At 38.9% G+C, this 18,161-nt stretch overlaps 1 protein-coding gene and 1 pseudogene across 1 annotated transcript; both read right to left on the bottom strand.

Moving 5' to 3' along the window:
* Positions 1–4,155: 4,155 nt before the first annotated feature.
* Positions 4,156–5,194, bottom strand: LOC142848862 (vomeronasal type-1 receptor 4-like). Its single transcript, XM_075971044.1, has 2 exons — positions 5,120–5,194; positions 4,156–5,082 (listed from the first exon to the last, which is right to left on the bottom strand). The coding sequence occupies exon 2, from the start codon at positions 5,074–5,076 to the stop codon at positions 4,156–4,158; it is 921 nt and encodes a 306-aa protein (XP_075827159.1). The 5' UTR covers positions 5,077–5,082; positions 5,120–5,194.
* A 9,254-nt stretch (positions 5,195–14,448) lies between these two features.
* On the bottom strand, positions 14,449–15,528 carry LOC142848861 (vomeronasal type-1 receptor 4-like; annotated as a pseudogene).
* Between the last annotated feature and the right edge of the window lie 2,633 nt (positions 15,529–18,161).

The raw sequence follows: 18,161 nt of genomic DNA, 5'->3' as shown, positions 1-18,161 counted from the left end.
AGATATGGATGGAGGGGGGAGGACCTAGGACGTACCACAGGGCAGGGAACCCTGACAGCTCTCTGGACTGGAAAGGGAGGGGGAGAGGAGTGGGGGGAAGGGGAGAGGGGTGGGAGGAGGGGGAGAAGAGTGGGAGGAGGGGGAGAAGAGTGGGAGGAGGGGGAGGGAAATGGGAGGCTGGTGGGAGGAGGTGGAAATTTGTTTTTTTTTTCTTTTCTTTATCCTCCTTTTATCAATAAAAAAATTAAAAAAAAAATTAAAATAAATAAATAAATATTTTTGTTAGAAAAGTAAGCAAATTAATAAGCTATAGCACAATACAACATATGCCTTTCATTTAATTGTTTTATACATAGAGTTTATTCAAGAAAAAACCTATTCATAATGGTAGAGTAGAACCATGATACACCCAAAATCCAAACTGTTACAGTAGTTTTAGTCAGATATAAAACATCTGAAAAATAGTAGTGGATATAATCATTGAAAATAAAGTTGTTCAATTGTTAGATGTAGGCAGGGTTGTCTTTCTAGACTGCTGATCAGCTCTGTCCAGCCAGCTGCTTTCTAAATAACCACACAGAGACTTATTATTAATTATAAATGTTTGGCCAATAGCTCAGCCTTCTTACTAGTTAACTCTTACATTTTAACTTGACCCATAGTTCTTATCTATGCTCTGCCGTGTTGCTTGGTACCTGTTCTCAGTATGGCAAGTTCACCTCCTGTTTCCTCTGCATCTCCTTGAGACTCCTGAGACTCCTTCTCTTCTTCATACTCTTTTTGGCTTCTAGTCTGCCTAACCTCTACCTGTCCAGCTACTGGCCAGTCAACTTCTTTATTAAACCAATCAAAGTGACATATATTCACACAGTGTAAAAGAATATTCCACTTTTCCCCCACTTAGTCTAATTAAAAAGAAGGTTTTACCTTTAACAAAGTAAAACTATACAGAAAAACAAGTTATCAAGTAAGAATTACAGTTGCAATATCTAGTTCATGTGTACTTGGGAAATTTAGAGAAAATACCATCTATCTTATCTGTATGAGACTCAAGTTTCATATTTAATCCACCTTTTCTAATAACTAAGGAAACTTCAAGCTTAATTGTTTAGTCTTTAATTCCCTCAAAGACCCCAAAAGGGTATAATGTTGTCAAATGCCAGGGATATCTGGCTGCCTGAACAGACACCAAAACTTCCTCTGTGATGTTGGGGCATCCAACTTTGTATGACAAACCTACAATATCTGTCAGAAAATTTTGAGAAGCAGGGAATTTTGAAAGACTTTGCTACTTTGTCTTGGAAATGTTTGGCAGCTGCCTTTCTTGTGTCCTTCCTGGCCAGTTTGTACACATACTGTCAGAAGTCAAGAAAACTCAGTTTCTTTGCACAAATAACTAACTCTTGACATAAAGAAAATAAACTCCATATGGAATGTCTTTGATGCCCTTCATTCTTTTTTTTGAAACAAATTGGTGCTCTCAGGAGCAGACATGTCTCATTGTCATGAAAATCCTTAGATTATTAAAAATATTAAATGCAATAGTCTATACATCTTTGAAGTGTTTAAGTCTAACTACCTAAATATATCTGTGTACAACCTTGAAAACATACCTAAAAAGACTGTACATTTGATTATTATAGATGATTAAGTATTCATCTGTATTTCTTAATTATATATTACATTTCTAGATGAGCTGCATAAGCATAATACCCCAAACAAGAGTAGATACATACAAAAAGTATCATAAAATTAACTTTAAATTTTTATCAAAAATACCAAATTCCACACCAATGTAAAATATTTTATGATTAATAGTTGTTTTTTGGATTAAAGTAGATTCAATAATCCATCTTTTTCTCTATCATTTCTATATCATATCCCCCTTTGTCTCTTTAGAAAGAGATTATGTTTAGGTTTCTTCCGACTATGACCAATACAACTTTTATCCAAACTTCTAAATAATTACAAACATGTATAAACTGCTCAGTAACCAAAACCCACCTATACCCCATTGCTGGGGAATGTGGACATTGTTCTCTAGTCGACTTCCTGTTGTCTGCCACCATTGGTATCTTTGGAGAAATTGAGAAAGTCAAGTTATAACAATTCTTCGTTAGGTAATGACTGGCAGAATGTGTGAGGTTGACCATCGTAGCTAGCAGCCTTGAAGTAGGTTTGGATGCAGAATTCTGAGGAGACTGTAACAGAGGCATTTTGAGATATTTATCCCCTAAATCTTTCATTTTTGTTGGTATCTTATTCCCTTGTTCTGAAAATAGGCAAGCATTTAAAGATGAAATATATATCTGTGTAATACAAGTATTGACTGTGTATTTTTCGCAAGTAAGCCAAAGATGATTTTTTTTGTTTTATGTTTGAGCAGGTAAAATATGTTACATGTTTTGTAGTTTTTATAAGTTTATTTCTTTATGTCCATAGCCAGGAATTTTAGGGGGCCTTTCCTGATCAAGCACAATTCAATCAACCTGAAATGATTTTCCCATCCTCTCATTTCCTGTGGGAATAATAACATAACATCTTCTCCAAAGTAGCATATTCCACTTTGAAGTTGACATTTTTAAAATATATAGGTTAGTTTAACCCAGCAGTTTTCACAATCCAATGTGTTTTAGCAGCTGTCATTTCTTCATTAGTAAGCAAAGTATCTAAAGTTAGCACAATAATATGTAGGATTCAGACTCTTTGTGTATTTCCCATCTTTGTGTGGCTTATTATTTTTTTTAACTTTAAAAGTTTTAAACTAAAAATGTTTAAAGAATTTACTATCATCTTTAAACTATTTTTTATTTTATAACTGCATATACATTTTCTCTTTTCTCTCTCAGGCCTATGTATATTTATAAACACCTTGCAACCTGTTTAGAGTATTTCTCCATCTGAATCTGTATTGTTCTTTGATTGCCTGAGATGATCTTAAACTGCTATGGTAGTCACTGGCTCTACTCAGCTTACCACATGTGTTGGCATAGAACATGTGGTTGGCTCCTTGCCTCTTGGCTCCCGGACAGTTTAGCCTCATGGCCAAGGTACCAGCAGGAGCCACTTTCACTGCTCCAGCTCTGGAAAGTTGTTGGGTCTGCTTTACCACCAAGTAGCACACTGCACACAGCTCATAAACTCCATTTAAGTGCTTAGTAGCAGGGCCTCTTAAAGTGGCTGTGCCTCTGATTGCCACTAGCAATAAGCCTACCAAAGAAAAGGTGATTACCAAGAAGCCACGCTCGACCCTGTTTTTGTGTGTTTGGAACCCTTTTAAAAAGAGTTCTCACTTTTTACCTTGATCTATATTACCCCATGTTTCTATGTTGAGTAATAATTTTTTTATTACACATGCAATGTTTATTCCTGCAGAGAATGCTCCCAGGTATAAGACCAGTGAGAAGTTTCAGGGCATTTAAGTGCAGTGACTGAGCATTGATCATCTAGTGACTGACTGCACAGAACATGTCAGCCTTTCACAATTCTGTAAAGTCTTTTATGTGGGTGGAATCTTACAGACACTTTGAATAATCCCAAACAGACTTGTGGGACTAACATTTAAAAAACATAGTATCAGGAACAAAATATGGAATTTCTTGAAATGATAGGATTAAGTCATTATGAATTCTGATAAAATTTGTCAACTTTATCTTCATGTTTCCAGGCATGCTAGTAGTAAACCAATTTTACAAATCCTAATTAAAGCCATTTTTTTCAGTGCCTGAGAGATGGATAAGAGCACTAGCTGGTTTTGCTGAGGATCCTGGTTCAGTCCCTGGTACCCATACTTTAGTTCAGAACCATACGTCGTACTCCAGTAGTAACAGGGCATTTGATGGACTTTCTCACTCTCCAAAGGCAGCAGACACACACAAGCTATATAAACATAATTCAGGCAAACTATTCATACACAGGAATGAATACAAATATGAAAAAGTTTAAAGAATGGAGACCCTTCTAAGTGTGGCAATAAACAGAATGACGTTTCTGTATGACTATAATTTGCTATACTCTCCCTCTCTCTCCACTCTAGGCTTGAGTCTCCAGGAAGATTGTCTGAAATAAACACATGCTTAAACTGCAGGGTGAGATTTTGTGTTGCCCACAGCATTACAGAACTGAGAGTTCTTTCACACTTATTGAACAGGAAAATTAGAGATAGTTTCTCAATTTCTCGCACGGAGCATGCCAACACTCAGGCAGGAGTCCATCCCTGTGAATCAACACAAAGGGGCTAAAAGTTGCATAACCAAGAGCCAGAAATTTTTGTATATTTGCCATCAAGGAATTGTTCCTTAAAGAGATACTCAAAATTAGAGAAAAAGCACAGTCAGTCCAATAGAAAAAAACAAAACAGAGCATCAGAAGGAGGACACTCTGAGCAGCTCTCAGCTCAGGGGGAGTTCTGTAGAGAAGCTTGGAGTTCTGAAGGTGGAGGACATGCTGGTGGTGCTTGTGGAGAAGAAGTACCATGTAGCCACTGGCGCCTCCCATGGCTCCCTGAAACACAGCATCTCTCAGGACCATGAGAGGGAGAACAATCCATTTTGTTTTCTGACTTTCTTGCATAAAATAGCAGTAGCCATCTTCACTCTTAAACTGTGATATATTCAGGCTTGTACTTCTGATGGACTGGATTAAGTTCATACCTATTAAAGCATTGAGTATCCAAAAGAATGAAAAGAATGAAAGGATGTGCCATGCAGACTTTGGTCTGAGCCTCCTCCACCCAGATGCTCTGGGACTGATGGTGGTGGCCTGGACCACAGTGAGGAGACCGCTGGTGCAGATGGAGACCCCACGGGTCACCCTCTGCAGGTAAATGAAAATCTTACATCCTGTGTCACCTGGGAAGTTTCTCAAACCAAAAGCTGCCAATGTCTTTGGCAATCCCTTTGCAAGAAGGATCATGATATTTGTAAAAGCCAAGTGGATGAGAATAATATGTATGGGTTTCTTCTCAGGGCCTCTCCACCAACTGATCATATTATTCACAGAAACAGAAATATTCCCCAGAGTGCCAAACACAGTCATGAAGAAGAAAATCACTTCCATAATAAAATTCAAAACCATTTCTTCCTTTCCACATAGAAGAATTTGTGCCCAGGATGCAAACACTTTTCAAGGAAGCATCAATAATGTTACAAGTGGACCTGAAAAACACATTTTACACAATAGCATTTTCTAGTGTGCAAGAATCAGCAAGTCAGATTTAAATCCTTGGAATACCTCCTTTTTCCACACTGTGAACTCTGGGATATTGTGTGTGCTCTGATAGGTGAATTTGGTAATTGCTATTCAAAATGCCAAGTTTTAAAGAAGATTTTTATTTTTGAGCTCTATACTAGCAAAACTGACTTGTTGAAGTTGTGTGTGTGTGTGTGTGTGTGTGTGTGTGTGTGTGTGTGTGTGTGTTTCTGTCTGCGTGCATGGCTAATCCTAGTTAACTTTCAGCATAGCTGAATTGAACTCCGAGATTCTCCAACCAAGATTTCTTCCTCTGTTTCTCATTCTAGTTCATATTTCCACACTCAATTCCCAGAATCTGAGGTTCACGCTGACCCTGTCTGCTTCCCCACATCACACAGACACTGGGAAAACCTGCTGGGTCAGCAGCTGTAACATCTCTCAGATCTGCTAACTTTACCCTCCACACTGATTCCTCCTTTGTCTGATATTCATTTCTTATCTGCATCTTGACTAACATAACAATTTCTAGGTTTGCCTTTGGTGTCGAAGCTTTATAACTTCTATTTCTGATTTCATTCCATATAAATATTTACTGGTCATTTTTAAGATAATTCTCAGTGTCAAATCAAACCTTAAAACCTTTCCAGGTAGGGCCTGACAGTTAAAGCTGAGTCATAAAAAGATATGCTGAAAAATTCAAGGATCCACCTGGTAGCAGCTAAGGAGTGTGTCTAGCAGAACCCTGTAGTGCTTCCTAGGAGAGGGGGTAGCAGAGAGCCGTGACTTCAGTGGATGAGTTCAGGACATTTGTGACTCCTGTGAGTGACCTCAGGGCATCTCAGGGAGCAGGGAGCAGCTCTCCACCAGGGGAGAAGATGGGGGGGATGGAAGAAAGGGATTAATGAGGCGTTAGGTGCTGTGGTGAGATGAATGCAGTTATCCACTTATGACTCCTCAGTATTGGCTATGCACAGTACAGTAGATACTGCCTCTGTTCACACTGCTCTTCTTCCTGTGAAACTCACAGGATTGTTTTAAATGCTTATGTCTTGATGATGTTACCTGTGTCCTGAATAAAGTGAGCCATGTTTCCAGGTTTAGGTTTATGTCGCCTCATGGCTCTAGAAATGTCAGTTATTGTTTTTCAATTGTTCCTCTGACAGAGGGGCAATTGTTGCCTGTATTATTGGTACATCTGGATATTACAATAACATCCCAAATATCTGCACATAATAAAATATTCTCCAGACATTAATACCAAACACATCAGCATTTATTAACATAGTTACAATAAAATTATGTGTCTATTTAGAGGTTGGAATTTGTAATAATCCTTCAATATTCACCCTAAATTCTGATGAAAAAATATTAACATTTTTCTGTTTATTTGGTGTTTGATTTCCTGGAAATTCCTAGTTTTCTGGTCTTCTCTTTTTCCCCCGAAAGTTTCAATCACATTTCAGAACAGATTCTGATCTCCTAATAAGGTATTCCTTCTACTGGAATGCACTGTCCCAGGAGAGAGAGATGACTCATCCTCCACATTATATTATATTATAATTAATTATATATATTGGGCTATGCTATAGGAAATTAATTTAAAAGACAGAATGGACTTATGTTTAGCTATATGGATGATCCCTTGTAATAAACCCCAATAACCTGATGTAGGTTACATCCATCATTCCTGGTTTTCTAAAAACAAGGAAACAAAAGCAAAACAGATTATTTGTCCTTGCTGCTTAGCAGAAGAATAAACCTAAAATGAGCTATTTCGATTTGTTCTAGTTCACAGCCTTAATCCTTTGTAGCAAGAATTCTTAATATGGTTTACTGGTTTATGTTTCTCCATACCCAGCAGGAATACAAAGATTGTAGCTGATATAAGTTTGTATAATATTATGTGATAGACTGCAGAGACTAAGGATGGATACAGAAGGAAAACCTTCTATAAATTAGGAGTTATAATGTTATTGTAAAGGAAAACACATGCCAATATTTGAAAAGTGGAAATGTACTAAAAGTGACAAGAACCAATCTTATAAACACTAGGGATACTGAAGAAGTCACAAGACTGGGAAACATAGTAGTTAAAACAAGAAAATTTGCTTTTCTTTTGTCTTGCTATTTTTGAGACAGAGTCTCTCTATGTAAACCAGGCTTGCCCTGAACAGCAAGTACCTTGCCTCATTCTCTCTAGTCTCGACGTCACAGGAGTGTGTCATGATCGTCTCCAGGATTTGACAGACCTCTGAAAATCTTCTATATACTATTGATTCCTAAAAGAAGAAAAACAAAAACAAAAAAGAAAGAACCTAATCAAAGACCCAGCCAGAGCTCTGTCATGATACTCCAGCTTGAGGATGGAGAGCAATGCCTCAGCTTTTCTGTTCCATCTCTGTATCTATAGGAACTAGTCTCCTTTGATTTCTCTGGAGCCAGGGACAGAAGGAAAGTGGAGGTCCTGAGGATCACCTGCTCCCTGGATTAGTCAGACTCTTCTGCTTTAATGAAACTCTCCATGGCACAGCTGAGGGGATGGAAGCTCTTACCTCCATGTACTCACCTGGACCTCTGTGGTGCAGACAGGATCTGGAGCAGCTCTGGGAAGGTGACACTTTCCAGGTCATATTTGTACTTCAGGATTTATGGGTTCTTGGCTGCCATCAGGTATTGCAGACTTCAAGTTTCATGTTGTTACAGTGTCAGGGGAAAAGAAGGTCTCTACCGAGCCCCAGTCCCTGAAGTACAGTTTTCCCTTTTCCACAATTACTACATCTGCTTTGTTCAAAAGTAATTTCAAGCATAATTAGGGATTAATTATTTTAGAGAAAGGATGTGAAGTGGGAAAATGAACAACCTTTCTGTGTACGGAGCTCCCTGCAACTCCTGTTTTTCATCTTCCCAAAGTTCCAGGTTGTGGTCTGGCAGGGAGCAACTTCTGAATGACAGACCAAGTCCCTTTCTAAATCCCATTTTAAACAGAAGTAGAATAAATGATTCTTAGCTATAGGAATTTTGCTTTCTAAGTAAATTCCAAACATGGACCAAGACAAGTTTAGAGTTCCTTGTGCCAAGCTATGGCCTGGCATGGACCAACTTGTGACACATAGATCAAGTCACTGGCTTTCCTTTCTTAAATCCATTTTTAGATTGGATTAGAATGAATGATGCTCAACACTGGGGATTCATGTGCATGTCCCAAACATGGACTAGAACAAGTTGAGAATCCTTTGTTCTACCTTTCCTCGTTGTAGTGAAGGTCTTCGTTGTAACTTATTCTTTTTAAATTTTTATTTATTTATTAAAAATTTCCACCTCCTCACGTTTCCCTTTCACTCCCCCTACTCCCTCTCACCCTCCCTCTCCAGTCCTAAGAGAAGTCAAGGTGCCCTGCCCTGTGGGAAGTCCAAGGCCCTCCCCACTCCATCCAGGTCTAGGAAGGTGAGGATCCAAACAGACTAGGCTCCCACAAAGCCAGTGCATGCAGTAGAATCAAAACCCAGTGCCATTATCATTGACTTCTCAGACAGCCCTCATTGTCAGCCACATTCAGAGAGTCCGGTTTGATCACATGCTCCATCAGTCCCAGTCCAGCTGGCTTTGGTGAGCTCCCATTAGATCAGTCACACCGTATCCATGAGTGGACACACTCCTCGCGGTCCTGACTTCCTTACTAATGTTCTCCCTCCTTCTGTTCTTCATCTGGACCTTGGGAGCTCAGTCCAGTGCTCCAATGTGGATCTCTGTCTCTATCTCCATCCATCACCAGATGAAGGTTCTTTGGTGATATGCAAGATATTCATCAGTGTGGCTATGGAATTAGGCCAGTTTTATGCACAAAACTCAAGTCCAAATGGTTGAAAGACCTCAATATAAATCTGACCACACTGAATCTGATAGAAGAGAAAGTGAAAAGTAGTCTGCAACACATGGGCACAGGAGATCACTTCCTACGTATAACCCCAGTAGCACAGACAGTAAGAGCAACGATGAATAAATGGGACCTCCTGAAACTAAAAAGCTTCTGTAATGCAAAGGACACTGTCATTAGGGTTTTTGATCCTACTGCACGTACTGGCTTTGGGGGAGCCTAGGCAGTTTGGATGCTCACCTTAGGAGACCTGGATAGAGGTGGGCGGTCCTTGGGCTTCCCACAGGTCAGGGAACCCTGATTGCTCTTTGAGCAGATGAGGGAGGGGGACTTGATCGGGGGAGGGGGGCAAATGGAAGGCGGTTGCGGGAAGGAGGCAGAAATCCTTAATAAATAAATAAATTAAAAATAAAAAAGAAAATTATCTGAAAAAAAAAAGACAAAAAGGCAACCTACTGAATGGGAGAAGATCTTCACCAACCCCACATCAGACAAAGATCTGATCTACAAAATATATAAAGAACTCAAGAAACTAGACATTAAAACTCTAATTAACCCAATTTAAAAATGGGGTACTGAACTGAACAGAGACTTCTCAACAGAAGAAGTTCAAATGGCCAAAAGACGTTTAAGGTCATGTTTAACCTCCTTAGCGATCAGGGATATGCAAATCAAAACAACTGTGAGATACCATCTTATACCTGTCAAAATGGCTAAAATCAAAAACACCAATGATAGCCTATGCTGGAGAAGATGTGGAGTAAGGGGAACAATCATCCATTGATGGTGGGAATGCAAACTTGTGCAACCACTTTGGAAATCAGTGTGGCAGTTTCTCAGGAAACTGGGAGTCAACCTACCTCAGGAGCCAGCCATTCCACTCTTGGGAATATACCCAAGAGATGCCCAATCATGTAACTTATTCTTTCATTCCTTCACACTAAATGTCATATGGGAAATGAAATGAATACTTTCCTGGCCTTATTCCAAAACCAATATTTACTCATCATAAAACTTCAGTGATATTTCTAATGCTTATGTGTACACAAAGGCAGACATTCCGTTTACATTCCATTCTAGTTCCTACGAGACTCTACCTGTTCCAGATGGAAAATGATGTAAAGAAATATATAATGCTAAGATTAGAAGTGATGACATCATTATTTTGTTCTTGAAAAGAAAGCATCATTGGGTTGACATAGGAGATGAGTTTGAGGCTACGGCTCTTACTCTGTGCCCTGCATGATGGTGTCTCCATACATATAGGCACAGTTGACACATACTAGAAGCTGAAAATGCTTCTTCCAGAAATTAAATGACAGCTTTTGAGGAAACCAAAATTTATGTTCTTTCTATTGAATGTGGAATCCAGGATCAGGGAAACTAAGTTGTACATTACATATGTCACAACAGACAAAAACATTGGAAAATGAGGTTCTTGGTCAAAAGGGTCCATAGAATCCCTAAACAATCAAGGCTATTTCCAGGCTTTTGCTGCCCACAAACTGGCTGCAAGGCTGCATTGCTTAACACCTCACTGACAATACTAACTGAACTTGGAGATGTAAAGGAGCTTCATCCCTATGTCCCAGCATCTTTACTACAGGAAGGTACTCTGCATGCTGTCAAAAGAGAAACATACACACCAACCCAGCCTCAAACCCTTTATCTACAATGGTGTACTGCCTGCAATATATGCTAGGACACTGGTAGCACAAATGTTGGGGCAGTAACCAATGCCATGAGATAAAGCCCGTGCTTGACACTGCTTGGTTAACCAAGAACCTGAGACTAAATAGCCCAGGGGCCTAGGGTAAAACCAAATAATTCAGGTCTGAAAAGGGGGAAATGTAGTGATAAAATGACTATAGCATAGTCACAAATCAGAGTCTTGTTGTGCTGTCATCAGAGAAGCTTCCTCCTGCAGCAGATGGGAACAAATACAGAGACCCACAGCCAGACACTACAGAGAGAGTGAGAGACCTTAGAACACACAGCCCTGAATGGGATGTCTCCATCAAATCCCTCCCCCTCAGAGCTCAGGAAACCCTACAGGAGAGGATGTGAAAAGAGCATTAGAGCCAGAGGGGATGGAAGACACCAAGAAAACATCTAAATCCACATGAGCAAAGGTCATAAGAACTCAAGCAACAAACACAGGGTCTGCAGGGGTCTGCACCAGGTTCTCTGTGTGCTTTATGTTCGTGAGTGGGCCCCTCGTTCTTGTGCCATCCTTTAGGTTCTTTCCTTCTGTTTATTTGTCTTTTCTAACTTTGATGTGATAGGTCTTGTTTTATCATATACATATACAATGAGTGAATGAACGGAAACCTAAGCTGGTGTAAAAGTTAATGACTGTACTATCCCTTATAATTGCTGGGAGAGGGAAATCAGTTTTCTCCAATAGAGAGACACTAGGTGTATCAACCCCTGCAGGACCTCACATTTAGGAGTAGTTGAGCAACATTTGATTGGATTCCACAGGGGGTGTGTGTGTGTGTGTGTGTGTGTGTGTGTGTGTGTGTGTGTGTGTTTATTCCACAAAGTTTGGTGTTTTTTTCTTTTTGGATGTGCATTTTATTATTTTGTTTTCTTGGGAGTTTTTTTTTGGATGTTTTGTTTTTATATTTGGTTTTGTTTATTGAGAAGCTTGAAGTTTGATGGGTAGTGAGGAGGAGAGGATCTGGAAAAACTTGGAGGATGGAAGAATAATATGAATATCTTTGAACTTAATAGTTCTTTTAAATGTTAAAAATACAATATGTAAGATTAATTTAAAAATAATATCTCTGATCCACCAAGGATCACTTCCCTCTGTTATCTTTGTTATTACTTTTGGAAGACTTCTAAATATCTTCTTTGTCTTTGAAAAATAAAGAAAAAAATTTAGTGCTTGTACTTCTCTGACTAGTTCATTGCACAAAAGACAAGAAAATCTCAGAAAGTGAGCCTCTCATGCCGTTTCCATACAGGAATTTCATGGAGAAATCTGGCTATGGCAGACAAGGACATGATGGGAGTCACTGGTCACCTCCATCTTGTACAGCAAGTTTACAATATTCCATTGTGACAGGGTGGTGACTAAGGTGTATAAACCCTGGCTGGAGAGATTGCTCAGTAGTTAAAGGACTTTACTTCCAAGTGGGAGAGCCACCTCATTTAAATGCCTTGTGGGTGGCAGCTTGTCTGTAATTCCAGCCTCAGAAGTCAGGGACAGGCAGCCGCTAGAGAAACTGGGTGGTGAGTTTAGTATTTTGATGAACTCTGTGTTTGACTGAAAGATCCCGACTCAGCAAAGAGGACAATGGAGGATGATTCCTGACACCAACCTCAGTCTCCTGCATGCAGGGGGCACAAATGTGCTGCGCACCTCCTCACACACGAGTGCCTATGGACTCGAAAACATGCATGCACCCATAACAAATGGAAAATGGAAAAAAAAACTTCACAAGACTACTGCTTCCTTAAGGAAATTGGAAAGCCAAGTGTGATAACAGGAGGTGATATTTATGGCGTGTATAAAGCAGAGAGAGAAAGACTCTCCCGTTCCCGTTCTCTCCACCTTCTCTACAGCAACGTTGCAATTTTATAACAAAGACCGAAGAGCAGGGAAGGCACATGTGCCAACAGAAAGGGTACCACACTCACAGAGACACAAACATAAAATAAATCCTAATACTAGAAGAACAAGGTGTTTAATAATCTGTAACAGAATAAAATACACATCACTTACTTTAATGTTTTGTGTATACAGCGCAACCAAGCAACATATAAAAATGTATACATCATTGTGAAGTAGAACCATGATGCAACCAATATGTTACAGGTGTTTAGTCAGATAGTACAGAGCATTCTTTTAAATATGGCATAAAACTGGTGATTAGTGAGTCTACACTTTCATGTTCAATGATCATATCAATTACTATTTTTAAGAATGGGTATATCAGATTGTTAGAACCATGTCGATATCTTATTGTGTGGATCTATGATAAGAAATCAAACAGTGAATCCTTCCCTTAAATAGATGTAGAATGAGATCCTTTTGCAGCTCTTTGATGACAAACAGCTGGATAGTGTTGTGGTGAGCAACCAGGCATTAACAAAGGGCAGCTGCTAACAAGCCTCAGTCTGCTTCACACTGCATATTAATCTTTCAAATAGGGAAATCCACATTGTTAATCAACATACAAACTATAGATAGATAAAATGAAACTTTACCATGTATTCCTTATCCAGTTTATCCCATATGGAAAATCTTAATTTGTGCAGAGAACCTTCATGAATATAAGACCAAAGAAACATTTCAGTGCATCTAAGTTCTGTGACTGGTGCATTGGGATTCTAGGAGGTGGATGTGTTCATACCATTTTTCACAATTCTGTAAAATATTTTCTACAGATGGAAGCATTCAGACACTTTGAAGAATCTCAAAACTGCATCATAGATGAACTAACATTCAGCAAGTACAGCAAAGGTACAAGATATGGATTTCTTTGGGTAACATGATTAAATCACTATAAAAATGATAAAATAAATCAAAGTGGGATTCCCCTCTGTATGCTGTGAATATGGTTTATTGCCATTGGTTAATAACCATCTGTTTTGTCCAATGGCAGAGCACAATAGAGCAAGGTGGAAAAACTATACTTAATGAAGGGAAAAAGAAGGCAGAGTCAGGCAGTTTGGCAACTGCTGCTGAGGACAAAGACACCGGAACTGTACTAGAAGGCGATACCTTTGGGTGATTAATAGAAATTAGTTAACGTAAGATATAAGAGCTAACTAGAAATCCATCTGAGCCATCAGGGAAAAGGTGTTGCAATTAATATAGTTTCTCTGTGATTATTTATGCGGGGCAGGCAGGAAAACAATGTTCAGTCTCCTTTTACATAAATTCATCTGTGTGTTCCCCATCATGGTGATAGTAAAATTAGTTTTACAAAATATAATTAAGACCATTTACTCTATGCTGCAGACATGACTCAGTGGTTGAGAGCACCAGCTTGTCTTCCAGAGGACCCAGGATCAATTCCTAGCAACCACACTTTAGTTCAGAGCAACCTCTCTAACTCCAGTCAGTCACGGGCTTTTGATTATCTCTTCTACTCTTTACAGGCACCAAGCATGTATGTGTTACAAGGACATAATGCAGGTAAATTATCCATACACAGTACAAATATAAAAATTTTTTTTAAATCCCTTCAAAAGAGAGGAAAAGTGGAGACTAAGGATTCACATATGACTGTAGTTTACAGAGATTTCTCTCTCAGCTCAAGGCTGGAACTTACTAGGAAGATTGTTTATGAATAAACACATGCTTGAAATGCTTTGTGAGATTTTTGTCTTACTTAAAATATTATAAAACTGGGATGTTGTAAAATTCATTGAACAAATAACAGAGAAATAAATTTTCTCAATTTCTCCCACTGAGCATGCCACCACTCAGGGAGAAGTCCTTCCCTGTGAATCAACACAGCGGGGCTAAAAGTTGCATAACCAATGATTATCAAATCTTGACAATTTAACATCAAGGATTTGTCCGCTAAAGAGAGACTCAAAAGTAGAGAAAAGGCACAGTCAGTCCAATAGAAGAAAACAAAACAGAGCATCAGAAGGAGGACACTCTGAGCAGCTCTCAGCTCAGGGGGAGTTCTGTACAGAAGCTTGGAGTTCTGGAGGTGGAGGACATGCTGGTGGTGCTTGTGGAGAAGAAGTACCATGTAGCCACTGGCTCCTCCCATGGCTCCCTGAAACACAGCATCTCTCAGGACCATGAGAGTGAGAAAAATCCATTTTGTTTTCTGACTTTCTTGCATAAAATAACAATAGTTGTCACCATTCTTAAGCTCTGATACATTCAGACTTGCACTTGTGACAGAATGAATTAGGTTCATACCTATTAGAGCATTGAGTATCCAAAAGAATGAAAAGAATGGAAGGATGTGCCATGCAGACTGTGGTCTGAGCCTCCTCCACCCAGATGCTCTGGGATTGATGATGATGGCCTGGACCACAGTGAGGAGACTGCTGGTGCAGATGGAGACCCCACGGGCCACCCTTGACAGGTAAATGAAGATCTTGCATCCTATGTCATCTAGGAAGTTTCTCAAACCAAAATTTGCCATTGTCTTTTGCAATCCTTTTGCAAGAAGGATTATGATGTTTGTAAAAGCCAAGTGGATGAGAATAAGGTGGATGGGTTTCTTCTCAGGCCCTCCCCACCAAGTGATCATATAATTCACAGAAACATAAATGTTCCCCAGAGTGCCAAACACAGTCATGAAGAGGAAAACTATTTGCTTAATAAATTTCAAAAGCATTTCTTCCTTTCTGGGTAGAAAATTTTGTATTCAGGATACAAAGAGTTTTTTCCACAAAGTATCAGTAATGCTAGACATTTATCTGAAAAACATTTCACATAATAGCATTTTCTGATATACGAGAGTCAGTGGTGGACACATGTGCTGCTGTAGACTGGGTCCCTGAACTCCTCCTCTTCCCTGTAGACTCTGAGTTATGTGTGTGCTCTGACAGGGGAACTGGAATAAAACTCTAAAGTTTTAAAAGAGATATATTTGAGTTCTATACTAGCAAAATTGACTTGTTAAAATGTGTATTCGTGTGTGCCTGTCTGTCAGTCTGTCTGTGTACATGCATGGATTAACAAATTAACTCTCAACACAACTGAATTGTACTGCAAGTTTCTTCAACCAAATTCTTTCTTTTTCTTTCTCTATTTCATCATATTTCTCCACTGAATTTACACACAGGTTCCTTTTTTATTTGTATCTTAATTACTGTAACGACGTCTAGATTTGCATTTGGCATCAAAGATTTATAACTTCAATTTCTACATCCTAATATTTTTGAAGTTTGTATGTTCACCATTCTATAATTTCACTCAATACAAATATTCACTAGTCTTTTTTAAAATGTAGTTCTCAATGTCAAGTTCAATCGCACAACTTCTTTAGATAGAGTGCTACAGTTAAAACTGAATTAATAAAATATAACCCGAAAATTTTCATGTAACTGCCAGGATGCAGATTGGGGTGATGTCTAGAAGAACCTTGTGTTGCTTTCTAGAACAGAGGGTACCAGAGAACTGTGATCCTAGTGGATGACTTAGGGCATCTGTACCCCAGTGTGTTACCTCAGAACACATAAGGGAACATGGAACAGCTCTGAATGAGGGGATCCTAATGACGTAAACCTAAATGGGATTAATGAGGGTGTATTTACTGCCATGAGATGAGTGCATTTTGAGTCATGAGTCCTCAATGTCAACTGCATGTAGCCCAGTACGTTGGGGCAACTGGTGTGAGCAGGTGTTCCACTAACTAATAGTTTATGGTGCCATTTGCTTCTGTGGGGCCTTTTGAACAGCAATTATGTCAGTTGGTATTGCAGCCTGCTTTTCGTGCAACCCGTTTGTCAGACAGGTCGCTTTTTTATACACCAGTCTGAGCTGATTCCAGAACTTGAATCTGGGTAGGACGTTATTCCTCAAGTTCTGGAGATGCATTTTCGTTTCTCAGCGATTTGTGGTTAGCTTTGTGCACATTTTCTAGGAGAAGAGGAATCTGAATATTACAGTGGCTGCATGGGTTTTGTGTTCTGAGTACTTGCAATGCCTCTGTTCACTGCCCTCATTCCTGTTAAACTCACAAGATTGTTTTAAATATCTATGTCCCGATGAATGACATGGTTTGAAATGACAGTTATTGCTGTCAGTTGTTCCTATAGAAAAGAGTTAATTATTGCCTGTGTGAGTCCTAGAAACCCTGATACCTAGAAATAGCTGTACAAATGAAATATGATCCTGATATTAATAGGAAACACGTATTGGCCCAAAAAATGTGGACCCATTTTTACCTTGTCTGATGGGCAGAGAGTTGGAGGTTGTTTAAATGATTGACAAATTTTTCTGTATGTCTCTACTTAGGATGTGATTGTTTGTTTTGTTTTTATATTAAAATAGTTTATTTAAATAAATCTGTGCCATCCTGACAGGTAGTCATATTATGCAGATGTACAGAGCATGTCAGCCCTGATGACATCACAGGTACCAATGCCTTCGTAAAGAAAAGCAAAAAGAGGTTCCTAAGACCATAATCCTGCCCTCTTCACACCACCATGATGCAGGCCCAGAAAAGGGTACCTAAACCAATAACCACTTACTGCAGTCTAACAAGAAATAAAAAGATCATGGTGATAACTGGTGATTTCTAGCCTCCTGATGGACTTGCTGCACAGATTTTCAGACCTAATGAGTCCTGTTTACGTTGGAGCCATACCAAAAAGTACAGACTGAACATTTGGCTGTTTTACTCTGTGACACAGAATTCATTTTGACAGTATGGTATTCAATCTACTGTTAAAATATTAGACCTAAAATCTGAGACCTCAATTTTCCCCTCAGAGAAAAAAGAACTTGTTCCAAGGAATGACTAATGCCCCCCTTCAAACATGAGGACGGTGGCCTAAGGGTTTGCTGCTGCTCAGAGACTGAGACAATTACTTAAAAGAGCAATGTGGTTGGACTTAACACATCAAAAACACCTTTTTTCTCTTTTAATTAAAATGGTTTATAAAAAACTGTAATGTGACAAATTATGTGTTTATCATTAATTTCCACTCTAAAATTATAGTATTGGCCTAGTAATATTTGTAACTGCTTTAGTTTACCATAAAAGGTTTTTAAAATGTTCGATGTTTCCTATGAGAGCTTAAATTTGACATATTAAATAAAAAATTAGATTTTAATATGACAAAAATTGTTAAAAAAAAAACACTCTAGACCAATTAAAAAAGACATTCCCAACCCTGGTGATCCTCCTCTCCTCTAATTCAAAGACTGTAGGAGCATGTTTATTCACAAAACATTATCTAATTGCAGATAAACTCTCTTAACAAAAATTTGCCTCAGAGACAGAGATCCTAGAGGAACTTTTCTTTAACCTTTGTTTACAGAGGTCAGCATTCAGTGATGGGTTTGATCTTTTTTCTTCCCAGGCCGCTAAGACATAGACATGTATAATTAAAATACATGTACCAAAGACAGCTAAGTCTGGGATATGAGAAAGTGTTCAGC

This window comes from Microtus pennsylvanicus, chromosome 4 (assembly GCF_037038515.1).
Source record: "Microtus pennsylvanicus isolate mMicPen1 chromosome 4, mMicPen1.hap1, whole genome shotgun sequence".
In the NCBI taxonomy this organism is placed as follows: Eukaryota; Metazoa; Chordata; class Mammalia; order Rodentia; family Cricetidae; genus Microtus; species Microtus pennsylvanicus.
This window is presented reverse-complemented; position numbering and strand designations above follow the sequence as displayed.

Coding starts and splice junctions, on each gene's coding strand:
- LOC142848862 (XM_075971044.1), bottom strand. CDS start 5,076: ATGGTTTTGAATTTTATTATGGAAGTGATTTTCTTCTTCATGACTGTG.